General features: G+C 43.7%; 1 protein-coding gene across 1 annotated transcript in view; it reads left to right on the forward strand.

The window, feature by feature from the left end:
* The first annotated feature begins 4,961 nt into the window (after positions 1 to 4,961).
* Positions 4,962 to 21,571, forward strand: part of FAM171A1 (family with sequence similarity 171 member A1) — a 129,647-nt gene continuing 113,037 nt past the window's right edge. The window contains exon 1 of the mRNA XM_023632231.2: positions 4,962 to 5,271. Coding sequence (XP_023487999.2) covers positions 5,175 to 5,271 — 97 coding nt within the window. The 5' untranslated portion in view covers positions 4,962 to 5,174. The remainder of the gene's footprint in view (positions 5,272 to 21,571) is intronic.

Below are 21,571 nucleotides of genomic sequence, written 5' to 3' on the forward strand. Positions count from 1 at the left end.
AAATTAGCCATCACATCAAGAACTACCGCTCCCTACATGAAGAACTTCTGTCTGTCCACCCCATGACTCTCAGAAATAAATATCCATTTAGCAAAAGCATAAACAGAGTTCAGGCATATTTATATTGGAACTGTTTGCCCTGCATTCAGACACATTACTGGGCAGAGGGGTTAACAACCAGAATTTATAACATTAGCTGAGAAATGCCACTGACTGACAAATAAACATTTGAGACACAAAATGCATTTTGTGAAACCAGTGACTCCCATATTTAGACATAAAACTAGGCCTTTCAAGGATTATGAAGGAATGATTTTTTTCCCCTCTTCTTCCCTTTTTGAAGAAAACCATTGGTTTTCACCCAGCTTGGGCTGATGTTTACTTGGTCTTTTTTCTTTTCTCATTTACTTTCTGAAGATTTCAGAAGAATACAACCATAACATATTTACTAAAATTTTCATGAAACTTTAAAATATATACCAATGAATTTTCTTTTGGCCACAAAAGTCTCCATCTCTTTAGAAGGTGATAATAGAAGAGAATACCAGAAGCCAAATGCATTCTTGTTAAGGCTCATCAGAGAGAAGCTTCAGAGGGTACGGGGCAATACAGTCCATTCAACTCTTCCATTTTATACAGAAAATGATCTCCTAAGACCATATACATTCAAAATCAATGCACCTAAACTGACTGTATTATTTACGCAGACAGATCACCTCCTCACCCCCATTTCCATGTTTCTGGGGCCTGTAATGAAGGGACCTTTTGGAGGGCAAGACCCTTTGTTTAATAATTATACAGGACTAGGACATTAAGAGAAATGTGGTAGCATCATGTAGCTTTGGGTCAAGAGCCTCGAAATTAAATGGAAGGGAAATGAACACAAAGGAAAAGAAAAGAATAAGAAAGTGTCACTCAAAGAGTTCACCTGGAAATTTACTGTAGATGAGAGGAATTTAGGGCCTCTGGCACAGCAAAGCTTTCTTCTCTGTTTTAGGTACAAAATGAGCCACAGAGCAAGAGTTCAATGAATGCTAATACCCTTCTCCATTTTCTCCATTATCTTCCTGTCTTTTCCCTAACTCTTTAAGCTTTCTATGAAACAAAAATTTGTATTTTCTGCTTGGCTTGATGTCCCTTCTAAGTCTCTGAAGGCAGATCCAGTAGTCACAGACAGACATTTCTTCCAGTTAGAGAGTAGAAGCTTCGATGCCCACTCTCCTTGAGCTCTCCTTGACCGCATGACTGTAGACCAATGGCCAGCAAAGGGCTGAGCTGAAACTTCTTGTTCTAATGGAACAGGCTCACCAAAAGAGAACAATGACCTAAGATGTATTGCCAGGCAACCGGATTCTTGGTTAGTCGCTAGCCTCTGAATATTCTTTCCAACGGCCAAGAGCTGTTGTGTCCTGGACTCCTGTAGTCACTATGGAGAACGTGAAGTAGAACAGTCATAGGGTGAAATTACACCACCAGGGCTTCACTCTTGTAGGCTAACGTACATTTGCAACTTCCCACATGAGGCTGACATCAGACATCCACTCTCTGAATTACTTCCTTAAGAAGATGCCTCTCCTGGCCGAGAACCTGAATGAGAGAAAGGAGGATCTAGGGGAAAAAAACCCTAGGAAGAATGTTTTTGAAAGATCTTGTTGGAAAGTCATGTGGCTTGGCATATGGGTGCTGAGCCACAGTAGAGGAGAAAGTGCTGGAGTGTCAGGGTTAAATGAAACACATCGGTTCTGTTTCAGTAATTTCTTCACCTTTTTTTTTTCTTTTTCAAATGGATATGGCAAATGGGTTCTGAAGAAATGCTCAGCCCTTGCAATTTCCACCTATGGCTACATTTTATCTAACTTTAATAAAAGCATCAGCAAATAAGTAGGAATGTCCATGACACTTCCTCCTCTATGCAAACCTCATAAAAAGTTTGTTGTTCACAGACAGCTTCTTACTGAGTGGATGGGGGGATGCGGGAGACGGAAGGACAGGAGGAGAAAGGGCAGAAAGAAGGACAAAACCTCTTGAAGTAAATTCAGACAATTAAAACTCCCCCACATGGGCACCAACATTAGGAAAGATTTCAATCGAATAAATTAATAATCTTAAGCTAAGAAACCTTGACACAGAGCCTCTGAAATCAAGGTCTCTGGAAAATTCAGACAGGAAAAGTTCTGGAGATGGCATCACTGCTTTTGGCAGAGGGCTGGAAAATTGAAATCAAATGCTGCCCAGCCAGGCAACTTCTAAGCAATTTCAAATAAGTACAGTCATAATTCATCTCCAGTCAAACAATGGGAGACTTTAATAAGAGCAACAGGAAAAGTTCTAGAAGGAAAGAACACTTCTAATTTCCATTGTTCTGCAAACACTCCCTCTCCAGCAGTGATTTTTTTTCCCCCACAGTTACTAAGTGGGAGTCTGATTATTGAAACATGAGAAAAGGTAAACCACGTTCTTTTATTCCAGAAGAGGAGAAAAGTGATTATTTAATTCTTACATAATTCTGGGCAGATGTTATGCAGGTGAACTTGTTTGGGTGATTTAGCAGAATTCACACTTTGTCAGCCTCCTACCGAAGCAGTTGGAAAACATCCACGTGATGAGAGAATGCTCGCGGGAGCCCCAGCTCTCGTCTTGGCTTTGAGACTGGCTTGCAGGATGTACTGGGCAAGCATTTAACCTCTTCATGTTGCAAAAGGGGCATCTGCAAAATGGGCCTGGTGGGGGGGGGGGGGTTGGTTCTGAAACTATTTATACAAGCCTCAATGTTGCTACAAAGGTACTAAACGTCTAAAATGCTATGTCACCCACAGAAATTTTGTTACACACACAATAACAACCATTATACCTGAGCATCTACAGTCATGATTGCAACCCGGACTTGATCTGACTAATCACTTAATGTTTACTAAGACTTCTCCCTCTCTTAAAAGTTCTAGGACTCTACTAGGACACTGAGAGCTGTCTGAGAAAAAATGGTATAGAATAGGGCTTTTTGCTTTTTTATGCTTTTCAGTTTGAAATAATTATAGACTCACAAGAAATTAGAAAAATACTAGAGAGGCTCCTTACACCCAGCTCCCCTCAGCGTTCCCCACTTGTAACACGTTATATAACTATAGTACATTATCAAAATCAGGAAACGGACATTGGCACGATACCATTCACTAGATACTATTAACTAGATTCAGACCTTACTGGGATTAGAACAGATTTTAAAAAACAATTTGGACACAATAAGAGGCAACTTGAATGATTTGCATGAAATTTATTCTTGGAAGTAACTTGGTAGAGGGAATTTGACTTTGCTGTCATCAGATCTAGATATTTTGGGCAAATTATTTGTCACCGACCCTCAGTTTGATCTGATCTGTAAAATAGGAATAATAATGCTACCCAGGTAAATTCTGGCTTATTTTTTTTTTGCTTGGGCTAGTCCTCTCTCTTATAACCAACATCCCTGACAAAGCCACATCCTCAAATGCTAGGAAGTGAGGAGTTTCAACTCGGGGATGGTCTTAACGCTACTTCTCGTAGAAGCAGCTCCCTACCCCAAGAAAGTGACTTGAAAACTTTCAGGCCACACTGCTCCATGAAGCCATGTTCCACCCAGCAATCTAGCTGGCCTGGACTCTGCTCCTGTGGGCTGATGCCCAGGCTGGAGTTGAGGGCTGAGCGAGACTGACATCCCTTTTGCTTCCCTCCCCTGGCTCTGAGGTGGACCCTGGAACCACCCTAAGGCTTTGACGCTGGAAGTCAAAGAGGAGGAGTGATCAGGCAGTCCCTAATTGTAGGTTTTCTTCCTGCCTTCCTGACTACCTGCCACCCTGTGCAGGTGCACAATTTGCACTAATTGTAGCATTGGTCTGGAGGGTAACAATAAAACCCATATGGGCTTCTCCACCTCCTGGTTCTTATTGTGTCTCACAATAATTTGTCTATTAGAAGCCAACTGGGCAAGAGCCATCCTTCATTCTCTTTTTGGTACAGTGCCTGCCATGCTTTAATGCCCAATTAATAAAATTACAGTAATAACCCTCCTCTGGCCCAATGTTCTGGAGGCAGCACCGGGCATACCAGGGATTCTGCGTCCCCTGCAGAGGTCCCAGGGTCACTGCAGTGCTGGTTGGGACGTGGGGTGGAGAGAGTCAGAGGGACGTGAGGGTTGTACGGAGGAAGGCACACATACAGGGGCAAGTTGGGGTGGGGATGGGTACACCTCCGCTTAAGGGCAGCCTGAGGGTTTTGCAAAAAGATTCGACCTTGGGGCCAGATTGATTGTTTTATTCAAACCTTGACTCTGCCACTGACCAGCTGCGTGCTAAGGACAAATTCTTTAACCCTCTTTGGCCTCTACGTTCCCATCTGCAAATGCGGATAACACTACCCACCCCTTAGATCATATATCGTGATTACCAAAGGGAAAAAAAAGTACTTAGGGCCTCAGTATAAATGTACACTTCTTCCCCACCCTAACCTTCTAGAGCTATCCATGCACAATTCACCCTGGAGATGTTCGTCGGTCAACAGTGCGGCACTGAGGGCCTACTATAGTTTGTACAGGCTTAGGATTCTGTCCCGCTGACCTTCAACGTTGGGTGTCAAATCGACCCTGGGGAACATAGATGGATGGGGACAGGAATAGCTGTAGGGTGGCGCTACACTGAAGAAAAGCAGGGAGGTCCCCCCCGAGACACAAATTAGCCAGATGCCAAGGCCACGGTCCTGAATGGCAGGTGTTTTTCCTCCAAAGCAGCGGGGAATCGGGGGACGCTGCGGCTGTCTCGGTGCCAAAGGTCGCGTTCACGGCTCTCTTTGGGGTGGCGCGCGGGGTGGCAACGAGGGGCTCGGGGCGCGCGGCCGCCAGGTGGCACCACGGCCCGGGGCTGGGCGCCGCCCGCGGCGGGGCTGGGACACGAAGGGGTTAAGGAGTTGGCGGCGGCGCGGCGGCGGCGCTTCGGGGAAACCCACCGGGGCGCGCGGAGGAGGGAGCGGCCGGGGGCTGCGGAGCCCGGCGCCGCGCCGGGCGGGGGCGCGGCCAATCGGGCGGCGGGCCCGGCGCGCGCGGAGCCAGGCGACATGGAGGGAGGCGCGGCGCCCGGCCGCCCCTGACGCGCCGCTCGTCCCGGTGCTCGGTCAGCCCGAGCCGCCCGGGGCCCCGCGGCGCGGAGATGAGCAGGTCCGCGGCGCTCCTGCTCTGCTTGCTGGGCTGCCACGTCTGGAAGGCGGTGACCAAGACGCTGCGGGAGCCGGGCGCCGGAGCCCAAGGTCGGTGCGCGGGGCCGGCGGCGGCGGGCTTTGTGTCGGCCGGGGCCTGCCGCAGAGGCGGCGGCGGGCGGGAGGCTCCCGGGCCGCATTGTGTCGCGGCGGCCGGAGCCCGACCGTAGTCGCCGGGCCTGCAGCCCACGCGCCGCGCTCCCGAGGGGGCAGCGCCGCCCGCGGCGCCCAGAGGCCGGGGAGATGCTCCCGCGAGGCCGGAGGGGGTGCGGGTGGCACCAGCTGTTGCTGCTTCGGTGGCGCGTTTGGCTGCACCCGAAGATCCTTTCCTTTATGCCGCGGCACCGACACGCGGCTGTATCTCCCCCTTCGCCCCGGCGAGAGGGGCGCCCCGGGGTCGCCGCCGCCCGCTGTCCCCTCGGGGCTCGGGTCCTGGAAGCCCGAGCGCGAAGGCTGCTGCGCTCGGCCCTTTTGTTGTGGCCGGCGAGCGGGTGGCTGCCGCCCCTGGGGTGCCCCCTGCGCCCCAGGACCCCGAGGTCCCCGGCCGCTGCCCGCCACCAGCCTGCCGCAGTTTGGGAAACTTTCGGGGTCTCTGCCTCCTCTCCATCCGACGTCTTTTTCAGGCCTTAAGGCATTTGCTCAGCGACCCAGGAATCACCCCGGAAGGGGAGAAAGCATTGGAACTGAGAGGCCCTAATCACTTAAAAAAAAAAAAAAATCATTTCCAGGTCTGTATGTCTCCAGCTCATGCCTTTTGTCTAATCTTTGGCCTCTGCAAATCTGCTTACCAGCCTTGGGAGTAATGTGGTCGCCACTGAGAATGGCCTCAAGCCTGTCTTTTGTTTTTAAAATAAGAATTTATTTGGGGGGAACCCCGAACCTTCCTTTGCACGCGTTTGTAGAGACAAAATCCAGTGGTTCTGTATTGCCTGCCTTTTCCAAAGGGTGAGTGAGGCGGCCACAGATGAGCATCTGCATCCACCCGGGACACTGCTGCCAGGCCTCCCTCCAGCCTCTCAGGTCCCCTGCGAGGGCTTCCCTGCAGCCCTGTAGACCCCAGACTCCTTACCCGTGTCCACTCCTCTTAAAGTCGGCCCTGCCGATGGAAGGAACCAGGAGCGCTCCATCCCAGCGTCTTCTTGCTCGCCCCAACTTAGGCCCTTTCCTCGTGCCAGCCCCCTCCCCTTCCATCAATGTTCAGAACCCCGGGGGGTACCCGGGAGCAGAGAAGCCTGGATGGACTTCCACCCCTGATGTTGTGACAGGAAAGGGACGTTTTACCCACAGTCTGCGGGGTTTGGTTTGTTACCTACATGTTGAATTGAAGGTTTTCATCTCCATCGCTTGCTGTATCATATGCTGGCATCTCTTTAATGCGTTGGTTTTTTATAGCTCTGGTATAATATGACTATTCTGAATTGTGCATAAATTTAGTAATGTGTGTTATGGAAGGGGGGACATTGACAAGGTACAAAAAGACCCATATGTCTCTTCATGTAGGAAACAAATGTTTAGGACATTAGATCATCGGTGTTGGATTGAAGCGCCTTTCATTAATACCGGGGCTGCTCTTTGAATCAGCTATTTTAATGAATATGACATTTGTGTTTCAGCAAAGCCACTAATTCCGAAGAACAGTTGAATTTTTTGTTTGGCACTTGAAATAGCAATATATGGAAACATTAAGTTCATACATTTATAAAACAGTGAACGCCTTGGCCTCAACTGAAAAAAAAAAGTTGTGAAAAAACCTACTGGCTTTAGGTTGAAGACCACGCTTTACAGGGATCTTTCTGCTAAAAATCAGATCGGGTAACTGAACTCTCAGAAATGGAGTAATCTGGGAAGTGGTTGAGAAGTGGTCAACCTCTGAGGATTTTTAGGCCATGGCTAGGAGTATTGTGGCATATGGTATGGCTTGAGTGGAAGATCAAATATCTTGAAATAGTCGTTCCCCCTAGATTACTTCCTTGATTGGGTAGGATGGCTTTTTAAAGAGTTCAACCCAGGAGCGCTACCAGAAGTCCGGGTCTCACTACCTGGCCTCTGGGTTTTGAGCTAGTACCATTTTTAAGGGAATGGACAATTGCTCTTTTGACAGTCGACGGTCGCCCTCACTTCCTGATTTCTTTAAACCGTCTTGACACTTACTGTGTGATGTAGCGTTTTAATTCACGTCTTCTCTACCCCCCTGGATCACATGCACAATGAAGACAAACGCTATCTCTGATTTCACTTTCCATTTTTCACAGCAGGTTGTACGTTATTTTGCACATAGTCAGTGCTGAGCGGGTTAAGGACTGCAGGTGGGCTAATACTAATAATATGCTATAGTGCAACATGTGGTCTTCATTGTTAGCATGCATTTAATTTAATTTAAGAAAACTTCAGTGATTACCTTCTCCGAAACCCGATTTATAAGAGTTTTGCTTTTCTATGGGAACTGTTGCTTGAATCATACTTTGAATGTGCGTTGTGCACACACAGACATTGTGCGCCAACAGAGTTTAGAAATTACTTAGGAAAAACCGCTTGGAGACCTCAGACACACCAATCATATAGTCTAGTAATCGAATTGGATTCCTGCGACTAGATGACAACTTCTTTATGAAATGAATCTTGATTATGTCTTCTGAGGAAATTAACATCTGCAAAATTTCTTGGCGTTAGTTTGCTCTTTATATATTCAAGATAAAATTTAATGTTTGGCTTCAGATTCTCTCTTCTTACTGTAGCTGCTTTGAATCAGCAAAGGGACTTCAAAGGCAACAGTTTGTTGTCACAGCGAGGCTTGACTTTGTGAATCATGAATTTGGACTTGCTCTAGAATATGATTGCATGTTTTTTTTTTGTTTTTACGATGATTGCATGCTTTTATCAAGTGTTTTTAATCTAAGTTTCTCTAAAATGCTTATAGGATCTAATTTATTCCTGGGAATTTTACAGAAACTTTTATTCAGAAGTATTGCCTAATTTTGACTTTCTCCACCTCTTACAAGCTGTGCGTTGAGGCCAGCCTGATGGGGAGGGGGGGCTCTCCTTGAAGAGCAGTAAGCTGTGCAGATGTATTCTATGGAGATGTATTTGTGAAGACCAGCACTCTCTTTATGTGCCAAAAGAAGGGTGAGAGCTAGGTTAAGGACTTGGTGCTCAGACTTCTAGTGTATGATCTTTACTTTGCTGCTCATTATCTAATAGGAAAGTATTTTCCAACGATGTGCTAACTTTGTGTTCATCTCAGAAAAGCTGCAATCTGTCATAACATGGGAGGTGAATGGTTGGCTGTCTCCCTTCTCTCTGAGAGGTCTGTTCTCTGCTAAACTCAAATTTCAGTTATTGGAACGCCGGGGTCAGTTGAAAGACCGTGAAGCGATGTAAGATATCAGGAGGATCAGCCAACAAGCATGACTTATGCTGACAGAATATTAAGAGCATTAACATCTAAATAAACTCATGGGCGCACATCCTGGGAAACCAGAAGACTTGGACTTCCAGAGGCCGCTGGGCTTCACTGCAAGCCAGGTGTGGGAACTCCATGCAAAAGCAACAGCAATGCCTGGGGAATTTCTGGCAAAGTCTTTGAAATGACTTTATGAACTATTTTTTGTATCCTATTTGTACTTGTCCTATAATACTTTGTAATTTACAGCTTATTAGCGTAAAATCCTAACCAAAAGAAAAAGATACTGCATGGATTTCTAAACTAATGGCTTGCAAATGAGAGTGCTTTCTGAATTTTAATCAACTCTTCATTTTGAACAAATTACTGATACCTCTCTAAATCTAACTGTGTATCTTTGTTATTGTTGGTAAATACTAATTTAGTAACATTACTAAATACTGCTTAATGAGAAAGCACATGGAAATAAGTTGGACAGACAACAGACATGTATAATACTGTATATTGAAGGAAAAGTTGGATAAAAAAATATTTCAGAAATCTAGATGGAAGAATTTGTCCTGTGATGAAACCTACCTTTTGTACTTTTTATGAAACATGTCTGATGGAAATTATCATATAGTTCATTAGTGCTATTATAGTTTATATGTCTATATCCTATATCAAGTTACATATTATTTGTTTATATCCAGTTATAGACTAATATTGTAAACAAGTCATTTTCACTTGATTTCACCAAATATGACATCAGACCTTTTAAAGACCATAGTTCTGGCTAAATTATTCAGTTCCAGCAAACATGGAACTGAATGTATTTTAAATGTATTTTTAAACGTTAAGCTTCAGCACTCCAGATAGACTATTAATTGTATGGAATAATTATTTTTTAAAGAAATTCTACGGTGTGACCCAGTAGTATGCCCTACATTAAGAAAAGCATTATTTTTGTAAAGTCAGACTTGTAGATAGGAAGAATTTGAGGCAATTACCTACTTTGGAGAGGGCTTTGTGTAAGAAGTTCTCATGAAACAAACAGTTCCATCAGCATATTTAAGATGACCCCACTTTCCTCTGATCGAGCCTCTGAAATTATTTGCCAGCTCCTCTTCCTCTTGGATTCAAGTTAGTCTGCGAACATTTGCTCTTTTTTCTTTAATTTACTCCCTGCAGAATTCATTAATCTCTGCAGATTCCAGTAATTAAACCCTTTTATGTGGAGGACGCCACCTTTTCCATCTCTTGCCTTGACCTGGTGTCTTAGCTCTATTTCTTTGTATCCAACAAGCTACTGGACATCTCCGTTTCAAGCTCCTCATCTTCCACACTCCTTCCCCAACTCAGCATACCTCAAGTTCTCTGTCAACTGGACTCAAAATCTGGGTATCCGCTTAGGTCCTTTCTCTACTGTATAATCCATACAGTCAGAAGTCTTACGGGTGCGTTGATAGAGCACATGTATATAGATGTCTTTAGGTCAAAATAGATGCATTTGTATCTGTCAGAAGGATCTTAGAGGTCAAGTTTATACTCCTTGTTCTGGAGAAGAGGAAGCCCAGCTGAAAGAAGTTAAATGACCTGAGGTCATGGTGCTCTCTAGCCACACAGGCCCCGTGGTAAGTATAATAATGGCCCCCAAAGATGTCCATGTCCTAATCCTTTGAATCTATGAATATATTACTTCACATGGCAGATGGGACTTTGCAGAGGTAATTAAGTTAGGGATCTTCAGATGGGAAGATTATTCTGGATTATCCAGGTGGGCCCAACATAATCACAAGGATCTTTGTAAAACAGAATCAGGAAGATCGGAGTCAGAGGAGATGTGACAATGGAAGCAGAGACGGAGAGATTGAAGGTGTTAGACTGATGGCTGTGAAGTCGGAAGAAGGGCCGTGAGCCAAGGAATGCAAGCAGCCTCTAGAAGCTGGACAAGACAAGGAAACGGATTCATCCCTAGAGCTTCCAGAAGGAATGCTGCCTTGTGGACATCTTGACTTTAGTCCAATGATACTGATTTTGGGCTTCTGACCTCCCGAACTGTGAGAAGAGTAAATCTATGTTGTTTTAAGCTAGAGTCGTGGTAATGTGATAGTAACAATAGAAAACGAACACAGACCCTGACCCCCAAGAACTGTGAAAAGAGATGCTCCCATACCATCAGGGTCATGGTACAGTCTGGACCACTTTGGGGAACCAAGCTACTGAATTTAACATCTGGAGAAATGCATAGAGTTTTTGCATCTGTGTAACAAAATTTTGCAAATTGGAGCCATGTTGGGGATCCTTGGGGAAGGCCTCAGAGAGCTCCACTACCACCACCAAAAAAGCTGTTTGTTTTTCCAGATGAGCCCAGTGGGCTGTGACTTTTATTCGTAAAATAAAACTCTGTGCCTTCCAGAGCTGGGGTTCTTCACACCTGCAGGGACCTGTGGAGGCTACCAAACCTCTCCCAAAAGCCACTTTTAGAAACCTCGCTTTCAAGCTTTGCTCTGACTTTTGTAGAAACATAAATTTTTGTTGTTGTTAGTGCTGCAGAGTTGGTTCTAACTCCCAGCGACCCTGTGCACAGCAGAGCAGAGCCCTGCCCGGTCTTTTTGCGCCATCCCTTCACCTTTGGGCTCTGTATCAGACAATGCTCCGCTGCTGTTCATAGGGTTTTCATGGCCAATTTTTTTGGAAGTGGGTGGCCAGGTCCTTCTTCCTCATCAGTCTGGACACTCTGCTGAAACCTGTCCACCATGGGTGACCCTGCTGGTATTTGAAATACCAGTGGCAGAGCTTTCAGCATCACAGCAACACACAGCCACCACAGTATGAAAACTGACAGACAGGTGGTGGGGTTCCCTGACCAGGAAATGAACCCATGCTGTGGGGGTGAGATTGCCAGATGCTAACCTTTAGGCCACCAGGGCTGGCTAGACACGTATCTGTTTGTAACTAGATGAGGTAAAAGAAAGTTGTGATTGGATGTCGTCATAAGCCCCCAGTGCCTTGATATAATACAATGATAAGGGCCCCCCACTCCCCAACTTGGAATGGCCTCCCAGGTGTGAGAGGCTCAACACGCCCTCTGATATTTCTCTGCCTCTCTTAGGCAAATGAGCCCCACCATCTCCAGGTAGGGCTTGTGAACTATTGAAGTCCCCATGCAGTCAGAAGGCAGAAACAGCTTGGAAACACCTGGATAATCCTTGACACTGCACCTGTTGGGGAATACAGGCAGAGTGAAACTACTTGGTCTCCTGCAGTCTCCATGTCACTGGGAGAAAGAGAATTAAGTTCACTGTAGCCCCAGGAGGGAGGGCATGTGACCTTTGGGCAGGTCCCAGGATGGGAGCCGAAGGGGTCACTGGTGATTTGGTGGCGTGACGTGGAATTCAAACCTCACGGGCTGGGAGAAGAAGAAGGTTAATGAAATGTTCTGGCAGGGGTATCCTCCCAAAGAACCGAAATAAAAAGTGGAGAGAAGCTTGAACCTTGTTGATTTCAAGGCTTTGGCCAAAAGGTAGATAAATAATGGAGAAAGGAAGGGAATCACTCAGTTGTGTTAAGGCTGAAGACATTGCCTTGTGTTAAGGTATCATTGGTTGTCACATCTCCTCTGACTTTGAGCTTCCTGCCTCCCTCTTATAAGGATCCTTTTTATGACAGTGGGCTCACCTCCTTAATCCAGAATGATCATCCCATGATATGTCGTAAACATCCGTTCATTCATTTCTCTTCATTCTCACTACCATGCATACCTTAGCCCTCATAGGGTGCTTGCTGAAGGTGGCTTGTCTTTATCTCTCTCTGTTATAGTCTTTTCTTTGAACCCAGGCTCTCTTCTATGATGTCCCTCTTCAAACACCATTTTATTCATGTTTCTCTTCTGCAGAAAAATGTTTACTATTTTCCTGTTGCCCCGAGTATGGAGTCGAAATTTACTGAGTCTGGCCCTTACAACCTTCCTGCCTCCCTCATGTGCCTGTTCCAACGTTATCTCCTATTCTTCAACAGTTTAAATCATTTTCTCCAGCTAGAACATTCCATCCATCGTCCCCTGGATGACCATTGTACCTCCTCACTTCCCTTCATCTACAGCTATGTGCCTCTTTTCCGCTCTTGAAATCCTAAATATTGAGCATCAGTTGTATAAAGACAGTATGCTGAGCACTTATTAGACAAAAACAGTTGGTGTGGAGGGGGACAATATATGTTTGGGTAAACTTGATTACTTAGAAGTCCTTACCCTCTGATATTTTACAATTCAATTGGAAATGAAATGGAAAAAAATAAAGTAGGAAGGACATCACTAAGGTACTTTTTTATGTAGTTCGGCAAGAGTCTCTTGGAGTAAGATGAAACCCACTAACACTTGTATGACTACAAGTCCAGCTGTCAGTTGTCTGTGATGTTAATTTCTAGATATTTCTAGGATTTATCCACAGTGGGACACAGGAGGTTTTATTTCAGAGGGCAGCGCTCCTAGAAAGTTGTAAGTTAAGTAAGAGACGTCCTTTTGGGCATCAAATACTTAAGCAGTGACAGCATTGATTGGACAGTATTGGTGCTACAGTGATTTCCAGTGTCAGGTGAGGCTCTGAATGATGACTACAGAAACAGTTAAGTAAAACTCATAGTACTTAAATAGCACAGGGAGAGAAGATGAGCAAATAGTGACTTAATACGTTCAGCAAATATTTTGAACCTTTAATTTTATATAAAACATATAAACACATACTCAAATATGAGAACTGGCAAGATCTTTTAGGATTGTGGGAAGTCGCAAATGTCATAGGAAGCTGGCTTAGGAAAAGACACCTTGGAAGTGAGTATTGAGTTTATAAAAGATTGGTTTGTTTGATTATTTTATTCCTTTTGTTCTGAGCTGTACCCCACAGGGATACAGAAATGTAAGTTGAGTGAGGAAAGACAACTCTTTCCAAGTCAGATGACCATTTCATTTGCTTGCTTACTTTTTTGAGCTCAGAATTTGAATTGAAAAATTATTGGAATCGTATCAGGGAAAGATTTTTTAATATGATCTTAACGTAATTTTTGACAGAGCTGAACTAAAGACACTGAACACTTTGCTTAAAGCTATCCTCAATCCATAAGGTAAGTCATAGTAGTAAGACTTCTGATTTCAAAACAGTAGTTAGTAGCACAGCCTCAGTGGGTGAGGTTTGCTCTCTTCCTCTTTGTGCTGGTGGGTCTAGAGCTGGTAGTGGTTGGTTTCCTTTGCACCGTAATTATAGCTTCTCTCTCTCCTCTCGGAGAGAAGGGTAGACAGGAAGCATTTTCAAATGGAAATTTATCTTAACAGAATTAAAGCACATGTAACTTGGGTCTTAATGTTTGATTATTAACGACATTTTATTTGCTTATTCTTAATTGTTTGATCATTTATTAATTATTATTTATAGTTTATAGTTGATTTTTAATATCTTATTAACGATTTGGGTGAAAACATTTCAGGGATATTGATCATACTTTCTTATGAAATAAAGCTGAAAAGAGGGGGTGTCTTAGTCCGTTTGGGCTGCGATAAGGGAATACCATAGACTGGGTGGCTTATAAACAACAGATATTTATTTCTCACAGTTCTGGAGGCTTGGAAGTCCAAGATCAAGGTGCCAGCAGATTTGGTGTCTGGTGAGAGGCTGCTTCCTGGGTCATAGATGGCCTCCTTTTTGCTGTGGCTTCACACGGCAGAAAGGGCAGGAGAGCTCTTTTGGGTCTCTTCTTCTTAAGGCACTAATCCCATTCATGAGGGCTCCACCCTTGTGACCCAATCACCTCTCAGGGTTCCACGTCAAATACCATCACATCAGGGATTAGTTTTCAACGTAGGAATTTTGGGGTGGGGGGGCACATTCAGTCTATAGCAGGGGGACCTGCAAATTTTAGATTAAAAAAAATATCTGTGGGTGGTAACTATGAGTTAAAGTTAACAAAATTGCAGAACAGAAGGGAAGGACCCCCCCCCCCCCCTTTTTTATAATCAATGGGAAAAAAGACTTAGATCTTTCGGGTGACTATAAGATTAGTCAAGTGAAGAGTGAATAGAGGGGTTGGCCCTGTGGCCAAGTGGTTAAATCTGTGCACTCCACTTCGGTGGCCCAGGGTTTCACCGGTTTGGATCCTGGGCGCGGACATGGCATCACTCATCAGGCCACACTGAGGCGGCGTCCCACATGCCGCAACTAGAAGGACCCACAACTAAAATATACAACTATGTACCGGGGGGATTTGGGGAGAAAAAGCAGAAAGGAAAAAAAAAAAGCTTAGCAGCAGTTGTTAGCTCAGGTGCCAATCTTAAAAAAAAAAAAAGAAAAAGAAAAAGAAAAAGTGAGTAGAAAGTGTGACTTGGTTATCAAAACTGCCAGAGTGATCTGGGGCTGCCTTGATGAATGTGTGGTTTCTAGAAAGCAGATTAGGACATAATCCTGCTGTGTCATGTGCTGGTCTGACCGTACCTGGAGGATTGTATTTGGTTCTAGATACCAGATTTAAGGTTATTCTTGACTCTCTGGAACACATTCCGAGGTGAGCTTGAAATCTTAATGCACGGCTGCAGATTCTGTGGTTATCCATATCGTATGGTTATCCATTCACAACCTTAGCGAGTGCTGGGCTGGACCTGCACGTTCCTATGTTCCCACAGCCTTGGACAGAACCTCATCCTGGCTGGTCATCACAGGCTCAGCCCCACAGTAGCTGAACTGAGTTCCTCAGATGGAGGATCTCCAGGCACTTTGTTGTTTCTTAAAGCAAGGCAGCTAAACGGGTAGCTTCAAAGTCTTGTTTGTGAAAGGTGGTCCAGTTCCAGAGAAAATTTAATCTAGAGGAAAAAAAGATACAGGGAAACCTGTTAGGGAATTTCCAATATTTTAATGGCCCTTGCATTAGTTTTCTATCGCTGCCTTCACAAAATACCCCAAATATAGCAGCTTGAAGCAGCACCCATTATTACCCTACAGTTTCCGTGGGTGGGGTATTTGAGCACAGCATGGCTCTGCTCATCCTCTGCTTAGGGTCTCATGAGGCCCAAATCAAAGCATCTGCAGGGCCATGCTCCTTTTTGGAGGCTCCAGGGAAGAATTCACTTCCAAACTCCTTCAAGTTGTAGTCAGAATTCAGTTCCGTGTAGATATAAGGCCGAGGTCCCTGTTTCTTTGCCGGCTGTCTGCCTGGAGTCTTTCTTTTCTCCTTAAGGCCACGTATATTCTTTGTCACCTTACCCCTTCCATTGCTAAACCAGCAACAGCACGTGGATCCTTCTCACACATCACATCTTGGGTTTCTCCGCCTGCTGCATCTCTCTGACCACAACCAGACAAAGTCCTCTGCTTTTAAGGGCTCATGAGATGAGATTGGGGGAAAACCTCCCTGTCTTAAAGCCCATAACCTTAATTACCACTGCAGTCCCTTTTGCCACTTAATGTAACCGTATCTGCAGGTTCCAGGGGTGAGGGCGTGGACATCTTTGGGGGGCTCATTCTGCCTGCCGCAGCCGTAATGTAGAGGATGGGTCACACTGTCTCCCGTGGGCAGAGAGGATGGGGAGGCAGATCTGTCTGCCATGGGGGACGTTGAGGGTGATGCTAAGGGTGTATTCTCTTGGTGAGTACCAAGAAGTGTTCTGGATAAGTGACTTCTCTGTCCCTTCCGTGCCGTGAGACTTTAGAACTCCCTCATGGACTCACATGCGAGGAAAACCTAAGGCAGCTTGTGTGACAACAAGTGCTATATTTAAAGTGGTCCTGAGTTTTAGTATTTGGACCCCGAGAACCTGAAAGTTAAGATTATTTCCATAACTAAGTCCTGTGATTTACTAACTTCTTTGAGTGGTAAGTATTTATGATATCCCTGTTATACGTTATGTTAAATCAGTGTAATAGTGACAGGCACACTCAGCTTCATTCACTTAGACGTGAAGAAAGAAGCATAATGATTAGCTAACATGCATTGGGTGCTTAGTACCTGCCAGGCATGATGCTAAGTACCTCGATGGATTATCTTACTGGATCTTCGCATCAATCCCGCGAGGTGTAAATATGTCTCATTTTATAGAAGAGGAACGTGAGGCACCAAGAAGTTAAGCCATTTACACAAAGTCACAGTCACATCATAAGTGGCAGAGTCCACCGTGTGACAGGAGACAGCCCGGCCCTCACCCTCAGACTATGCTGCCTTGTGACTTGGAGGATTAAGTTATAATTTCATACTATTTTCATCCTCGTGGCATTTTACCAGCATCAATAAAGGGCTTTTAATGGGCCTCATCATTTTTATGAAGAAAGACAAAAATACTCCCTTGTGTGGTCCCTGTTTGCCTTTGAACCCTGGAAAGCAACACTAAACAGTTATTTACCGAGCGGCTCCAAAGAGCAAAGCTGTGTGCTCCGCGCTCGGCGTTGTGTGGGATCCAGATGTGTAGAAGCGATAAGAAGCTCACACAAATAACTCTCCTGCCCTCCAGAAGGAGGTCCAGGCAAGCAGGGTGGGGTCTGGGGTTACGCCCAGCTGGATCTAGGGGGAATCTTCTGGCTTGTGTTCAAAGCCCATTAGTATTTGGCAAACTGTGTATGTAACAAGAGAAACTTGTTACAGCCCGGAGAATTGGGGGTAGGGAAGGATGTGGTTATTTGTGAAACAGTCCTGCAGGTCTGTTTGGATTCGTGAAGCCTAATAAGATGCCCTTGTTCTCCTATGGCATCAGGGGAGGGCTTCCTTTACTCTGAAGTAAGTGTGAAATACCAGTATTTATTTGGTATTTGAACTTACTTGCAAAAAAGCAAAACTGCTTAATTCCTCTTTGCTTATACAATGATCCTGAAAAATCAGTTTTTAAATGGTGTTATTGTGGGACTGTAACATTTTTTCCTGTTGTTTCATGAAGATGTTCAATCATACAAGAAAATTGAAAGAATTCTACAGTGAATGCGTATGCTTACCACTTACATTCTATAATTATTTTACTGTACTTGCTTTATTACTTATCTATCAGTTCTTTCATCCTTCTAGCCAGCCATTAATCCCTCTTATTTTTTGATGCACTTTAAAGTTTGTATCAGATACCAGTGCCCTTTTATCCTAATACTACAGCATGCATATCATTAGTGTTCAATATTTGCATATTGTTTTTCTCATAGGAAAATTTACATACAGGGAAGTACATAAATCTTAAGTGTTGACATATGCATACACCTGTGCAACCCCAGATCCCATCAGGATACAGAATATTACCATGATTCCAGAAAGTTCTCTCATGCCTCTTCTCAGTAAATCTCTGCCCCTACCCTTAAGGGGCAACTGCTGTTCTGATTTTTTCCACCACAGATTACTTTTCTGCCTGTTCTAGAACTTCATATAAATGGAATCATACAGTAAGTACTGCAGCTTTTTTATTCAAGCTAGCATTTTTTGAGTTCCATCCAGTTGTTACTTGTATCAGTAGATTGCTTATTTTTATTGCTAAACAGTATTCCACTGGAGGAATATTCTACACTTTGTTTATCTGTTCTCCTGTTAATAGACACATGTGTTGTTTCTGGTTTTGGCTATTGTAAATTTAGTTACTGTACACGTTTTTATACAGTTGTTGTTTTCGTTGCTCTTGGGCAGATACCTAGGAGCAGAATTGCTGTGTCATAGGATAGGCAAATGTTTAGTTTCATAAGAAACTTGTAGACCTTTTTCCAAATTGGTTGTGTCTTTCTACACTCCCACCAAAGCATATATGAGAATTTCTGTTGTTCCATATTCTCACCAACATTTGGTGGTGCTAGTCTTTTTAATTTTAGCCATTTTGATGGGCAGATTTATATATATTAGATAGATAGACAGACAGACAACATAGTGCGTACATTTCATTTTCCAGCTATAAATGGCTTTAGTTTTTGGAGAGTGTTGGAGCACTTTTAGAAATCAAAAATGAGGTTTCACCACTATGTTTTTGTTTATTTTCAACCATGTTTTCATGCAGACTATTTGTCTTTGGTATTTTATTAAAATCTATCACGTGATCAGATTATCTCCTCAATGAATATATCATCTCATCATGTAGAACCACTTTATCACATACCTCCTGGATAAACCGTGGTGCCTCTGTGCGTGTGCACATGTGTATTGTATGTTGGGGTGGAGAAGGAATCGGAGAGAAAAAGAAAATAAAAATAACCCTTCTAGAGTCTAATATTTGCATACTGCCAGTGCAAAGCTAGAGGTTGTATAAGACTGTTTCCATGCTTATTCTCTTCTTTCAAGGAAACTTAAATGTATATGCCAGTTGGAAGGTGCAGGAGTTGATACAGTCAAACACGTGCCAGGATCACTTAATGACTTAGCTGCTTCTAAAAGTTGCTTGGGACACTTCATTAACCCTTTTGAACCATTAGTGTGTTGAGTCAGATCTTCAAAGTGTTCTAATAGCCTTTTTAAAAGAAGTTAAGATAAAGTTCTAAACATGTCTATTTACAGAAGTCAGAGTACCAAGAGATGACCTACTGTAAACAGTGAAATTCCTTGAGATTTAAAAAGCTCCCCTAAAGACTGACTATATTGTTTGGAAATTTAGACAAGATATGATTGTTTCCTTATTTCCTCTGCTTGTGCCATTAACCTACACAAAAATACATTTAGCATTTCAAATGAATGTGTGTGTCCATGTGCAAATTTCATGGGACTGAGCTGTTCCAGAGATCGGCGTCTACGATTGGGGAACAAGTGGGTGTTGGAGTCAGGTCCTCTTTTCTCCGTTCTATTTCTTCTCTCATGTGGCCTTTCCTAAACTTTGTTCTATTTTGGAGCCGCCTACTTTTTGAAACTGTATTCATGCAAAGAAGAATGGCACCTGTGTATGGTTTCCCTGCTGTATACAATGTTACCATTTTAGTGAAACTGCTTTCTCCAAGCCCCTTGTCCGGCTTCTTTGGACTTCTACATGGACAGAATTAGTGGCATAAATAGTCCTTCTGCTGTTTATATTAAAATAGAGATTTTATAAAAGGAGAGGATTTTTCCCGAACTTAGAACGTTTGCTTGCTTTGATGCCCATGAGATACGTTTGTTCAGTCTGATTCCTGAATGTGGAACCTCAGAGCCCCACATATATTCAGTGTTGAACGTGACAGAAAGTGCTCCTCTGGGAATTACTGGGCGTTCTATTATTGTGTCGATATTTTTTGATATTAAAGAAATGTAAGAGCCAGCCCAGTGGTGTAGGGGTTAAGTTTGCGTACTCCGCTTTGGCGGCCTGGAGTTCACGGGTTTGTATCCTGGGCAGGGACCTACACACCACTCATCAAGCCATGCTGTGGTGGCATCCCCCATACAAAAGATTGGCACAGATGTTAGCTCAGTGACAGTCTTTCTCAAGCGAAAAGAACATTGGTAACAGATGTTCGCTGAGGGCCAGTCTTCCTTACCAAAAAAAAAAAGAAAAAAGAAAAGAAAAAAGAAAATCTGTGGTTATTCCTATTTAGGAAAACAGAAGAGCATTAGATAAATGCAAGACTATTATTCTAAATATTGTAATACAGAAGGGTGATATCTGCTTCTTAAGGATGGCATGAAAGAAGTTTCTTGTGTTTAGTGTCCTTTGATTATTTAAAGTATTCCCATCTAATCAGAGGTTGGAGGTGGTTGCCATTAGATCCCTCCTTTAGAACAAGGTTTTTCACTTTTTGCTTGGCTGATCGAGCTCTTTCTTTGTTACCTACCATCTGCTGTGCATGTTTTTGAATGTGTGATAAAGCATATGGGAAAGGGATAGAAAAGTTAATGCATTCAACTGGTGAGAGTGGAGGACACGGTGTCTGCAGTCTGGTCAAGTTGACAGCCCATCTGCTGGAGCACAGGGAGCCCTTTTAAAATGTGGCTTTTCTCCCCAGGCTCTCTGGGCAGAGCCCCTCAGTCCACGGATTGTCCAAATGTTACTAGTGAGGCTGCAGCAAAATTCAGTCTCTCCTTCTTAAATGACTTCCGTGGCACACACAGCATAGACTCAGTGCACAGTTTTATGGATACGTTTTTTCCTTTACTATAAACCTAGAGACTGCCAATGAAATTAAACTCGGAAAGTGATCCTTTTAGCTCCCTCACCTCTTGGCAGAGCCAACTGTTAAAGTGACTTTTAACGCACACTTTGTATTTTCTTTAGAACTGATCCCTGTGCTGTGACTTAGGTTTTTACTTAGAGTTAAAATTGATAAAAGACTCCTCCTGTGTACTTTCCCCACTACTTTTTGAAACTTTTTTTTCTGAACTATCTTGAACGTTATTTGCCTTTTCAAATTTAAAAATAAAATCATTGCCTGTAATGATGTTTCAGTGTCTTGATGGAGATGTTAGATGTCACATTAAATATTAAACTTATGCATTCTAAATCAATGGATGTTAAAGTACTACGTAAATGCTAAGTAAACGTGAGAAAGGAGTTACTAGCGTTTGGACCAGAGATATTGTTTATGTGCACTCATTAGATAACATTTTGTTAATTAGGTGGGGCTATTCCCTGTTCATAGCTTCCCATTTCTGAACTCAGAATCCTTAGATGTTTACATGAAAGAATGGACTGGCAAGACTTGAAGTTAGACACTTTTTTTTTTTAAAGGTTGCAGCTTCTTTTAAAGATTTTTATTTTTCCTTTTTCTCCCCAAAGACCCCCAGTACATAGTTGTGTACTTTTAGTTGTGGGTCCTTCTAGTTGTGGCGTGTGGGATGCCGCCTCAGTGTGGCATGATGAGCGGTGCCATGTCCGCACTCAGGATCCAAACCAGTGAAACCCTGGGCCATTGAAGCAGAGCGCGGGAACTTAACCGCTTGGCCATGGGGCCGGTCCCAAAGTTAGACACTTCTTAACTTTGTTTTCCTGTTAGCTGCTTCATGGCTGATGAACCACTTTTTATCCATCTATTCACCCATTCATCCATCCATCCAGCCACCCTCCCATCTATCCATTCA

This window comes from Equus caballus, chromosome 29, assembly GCF_041296265.1.
Source record: "Equus caballus isolate H_3958 breed thoroughbred chromosome 29, TB-T2T, whole genome shotgun sequence".
Lineage (NCBI taxonomy): Eukaryota > Metazoa > Chordata > Mammalia > Perissodactyla > Equidae > Equus > Equus caballus.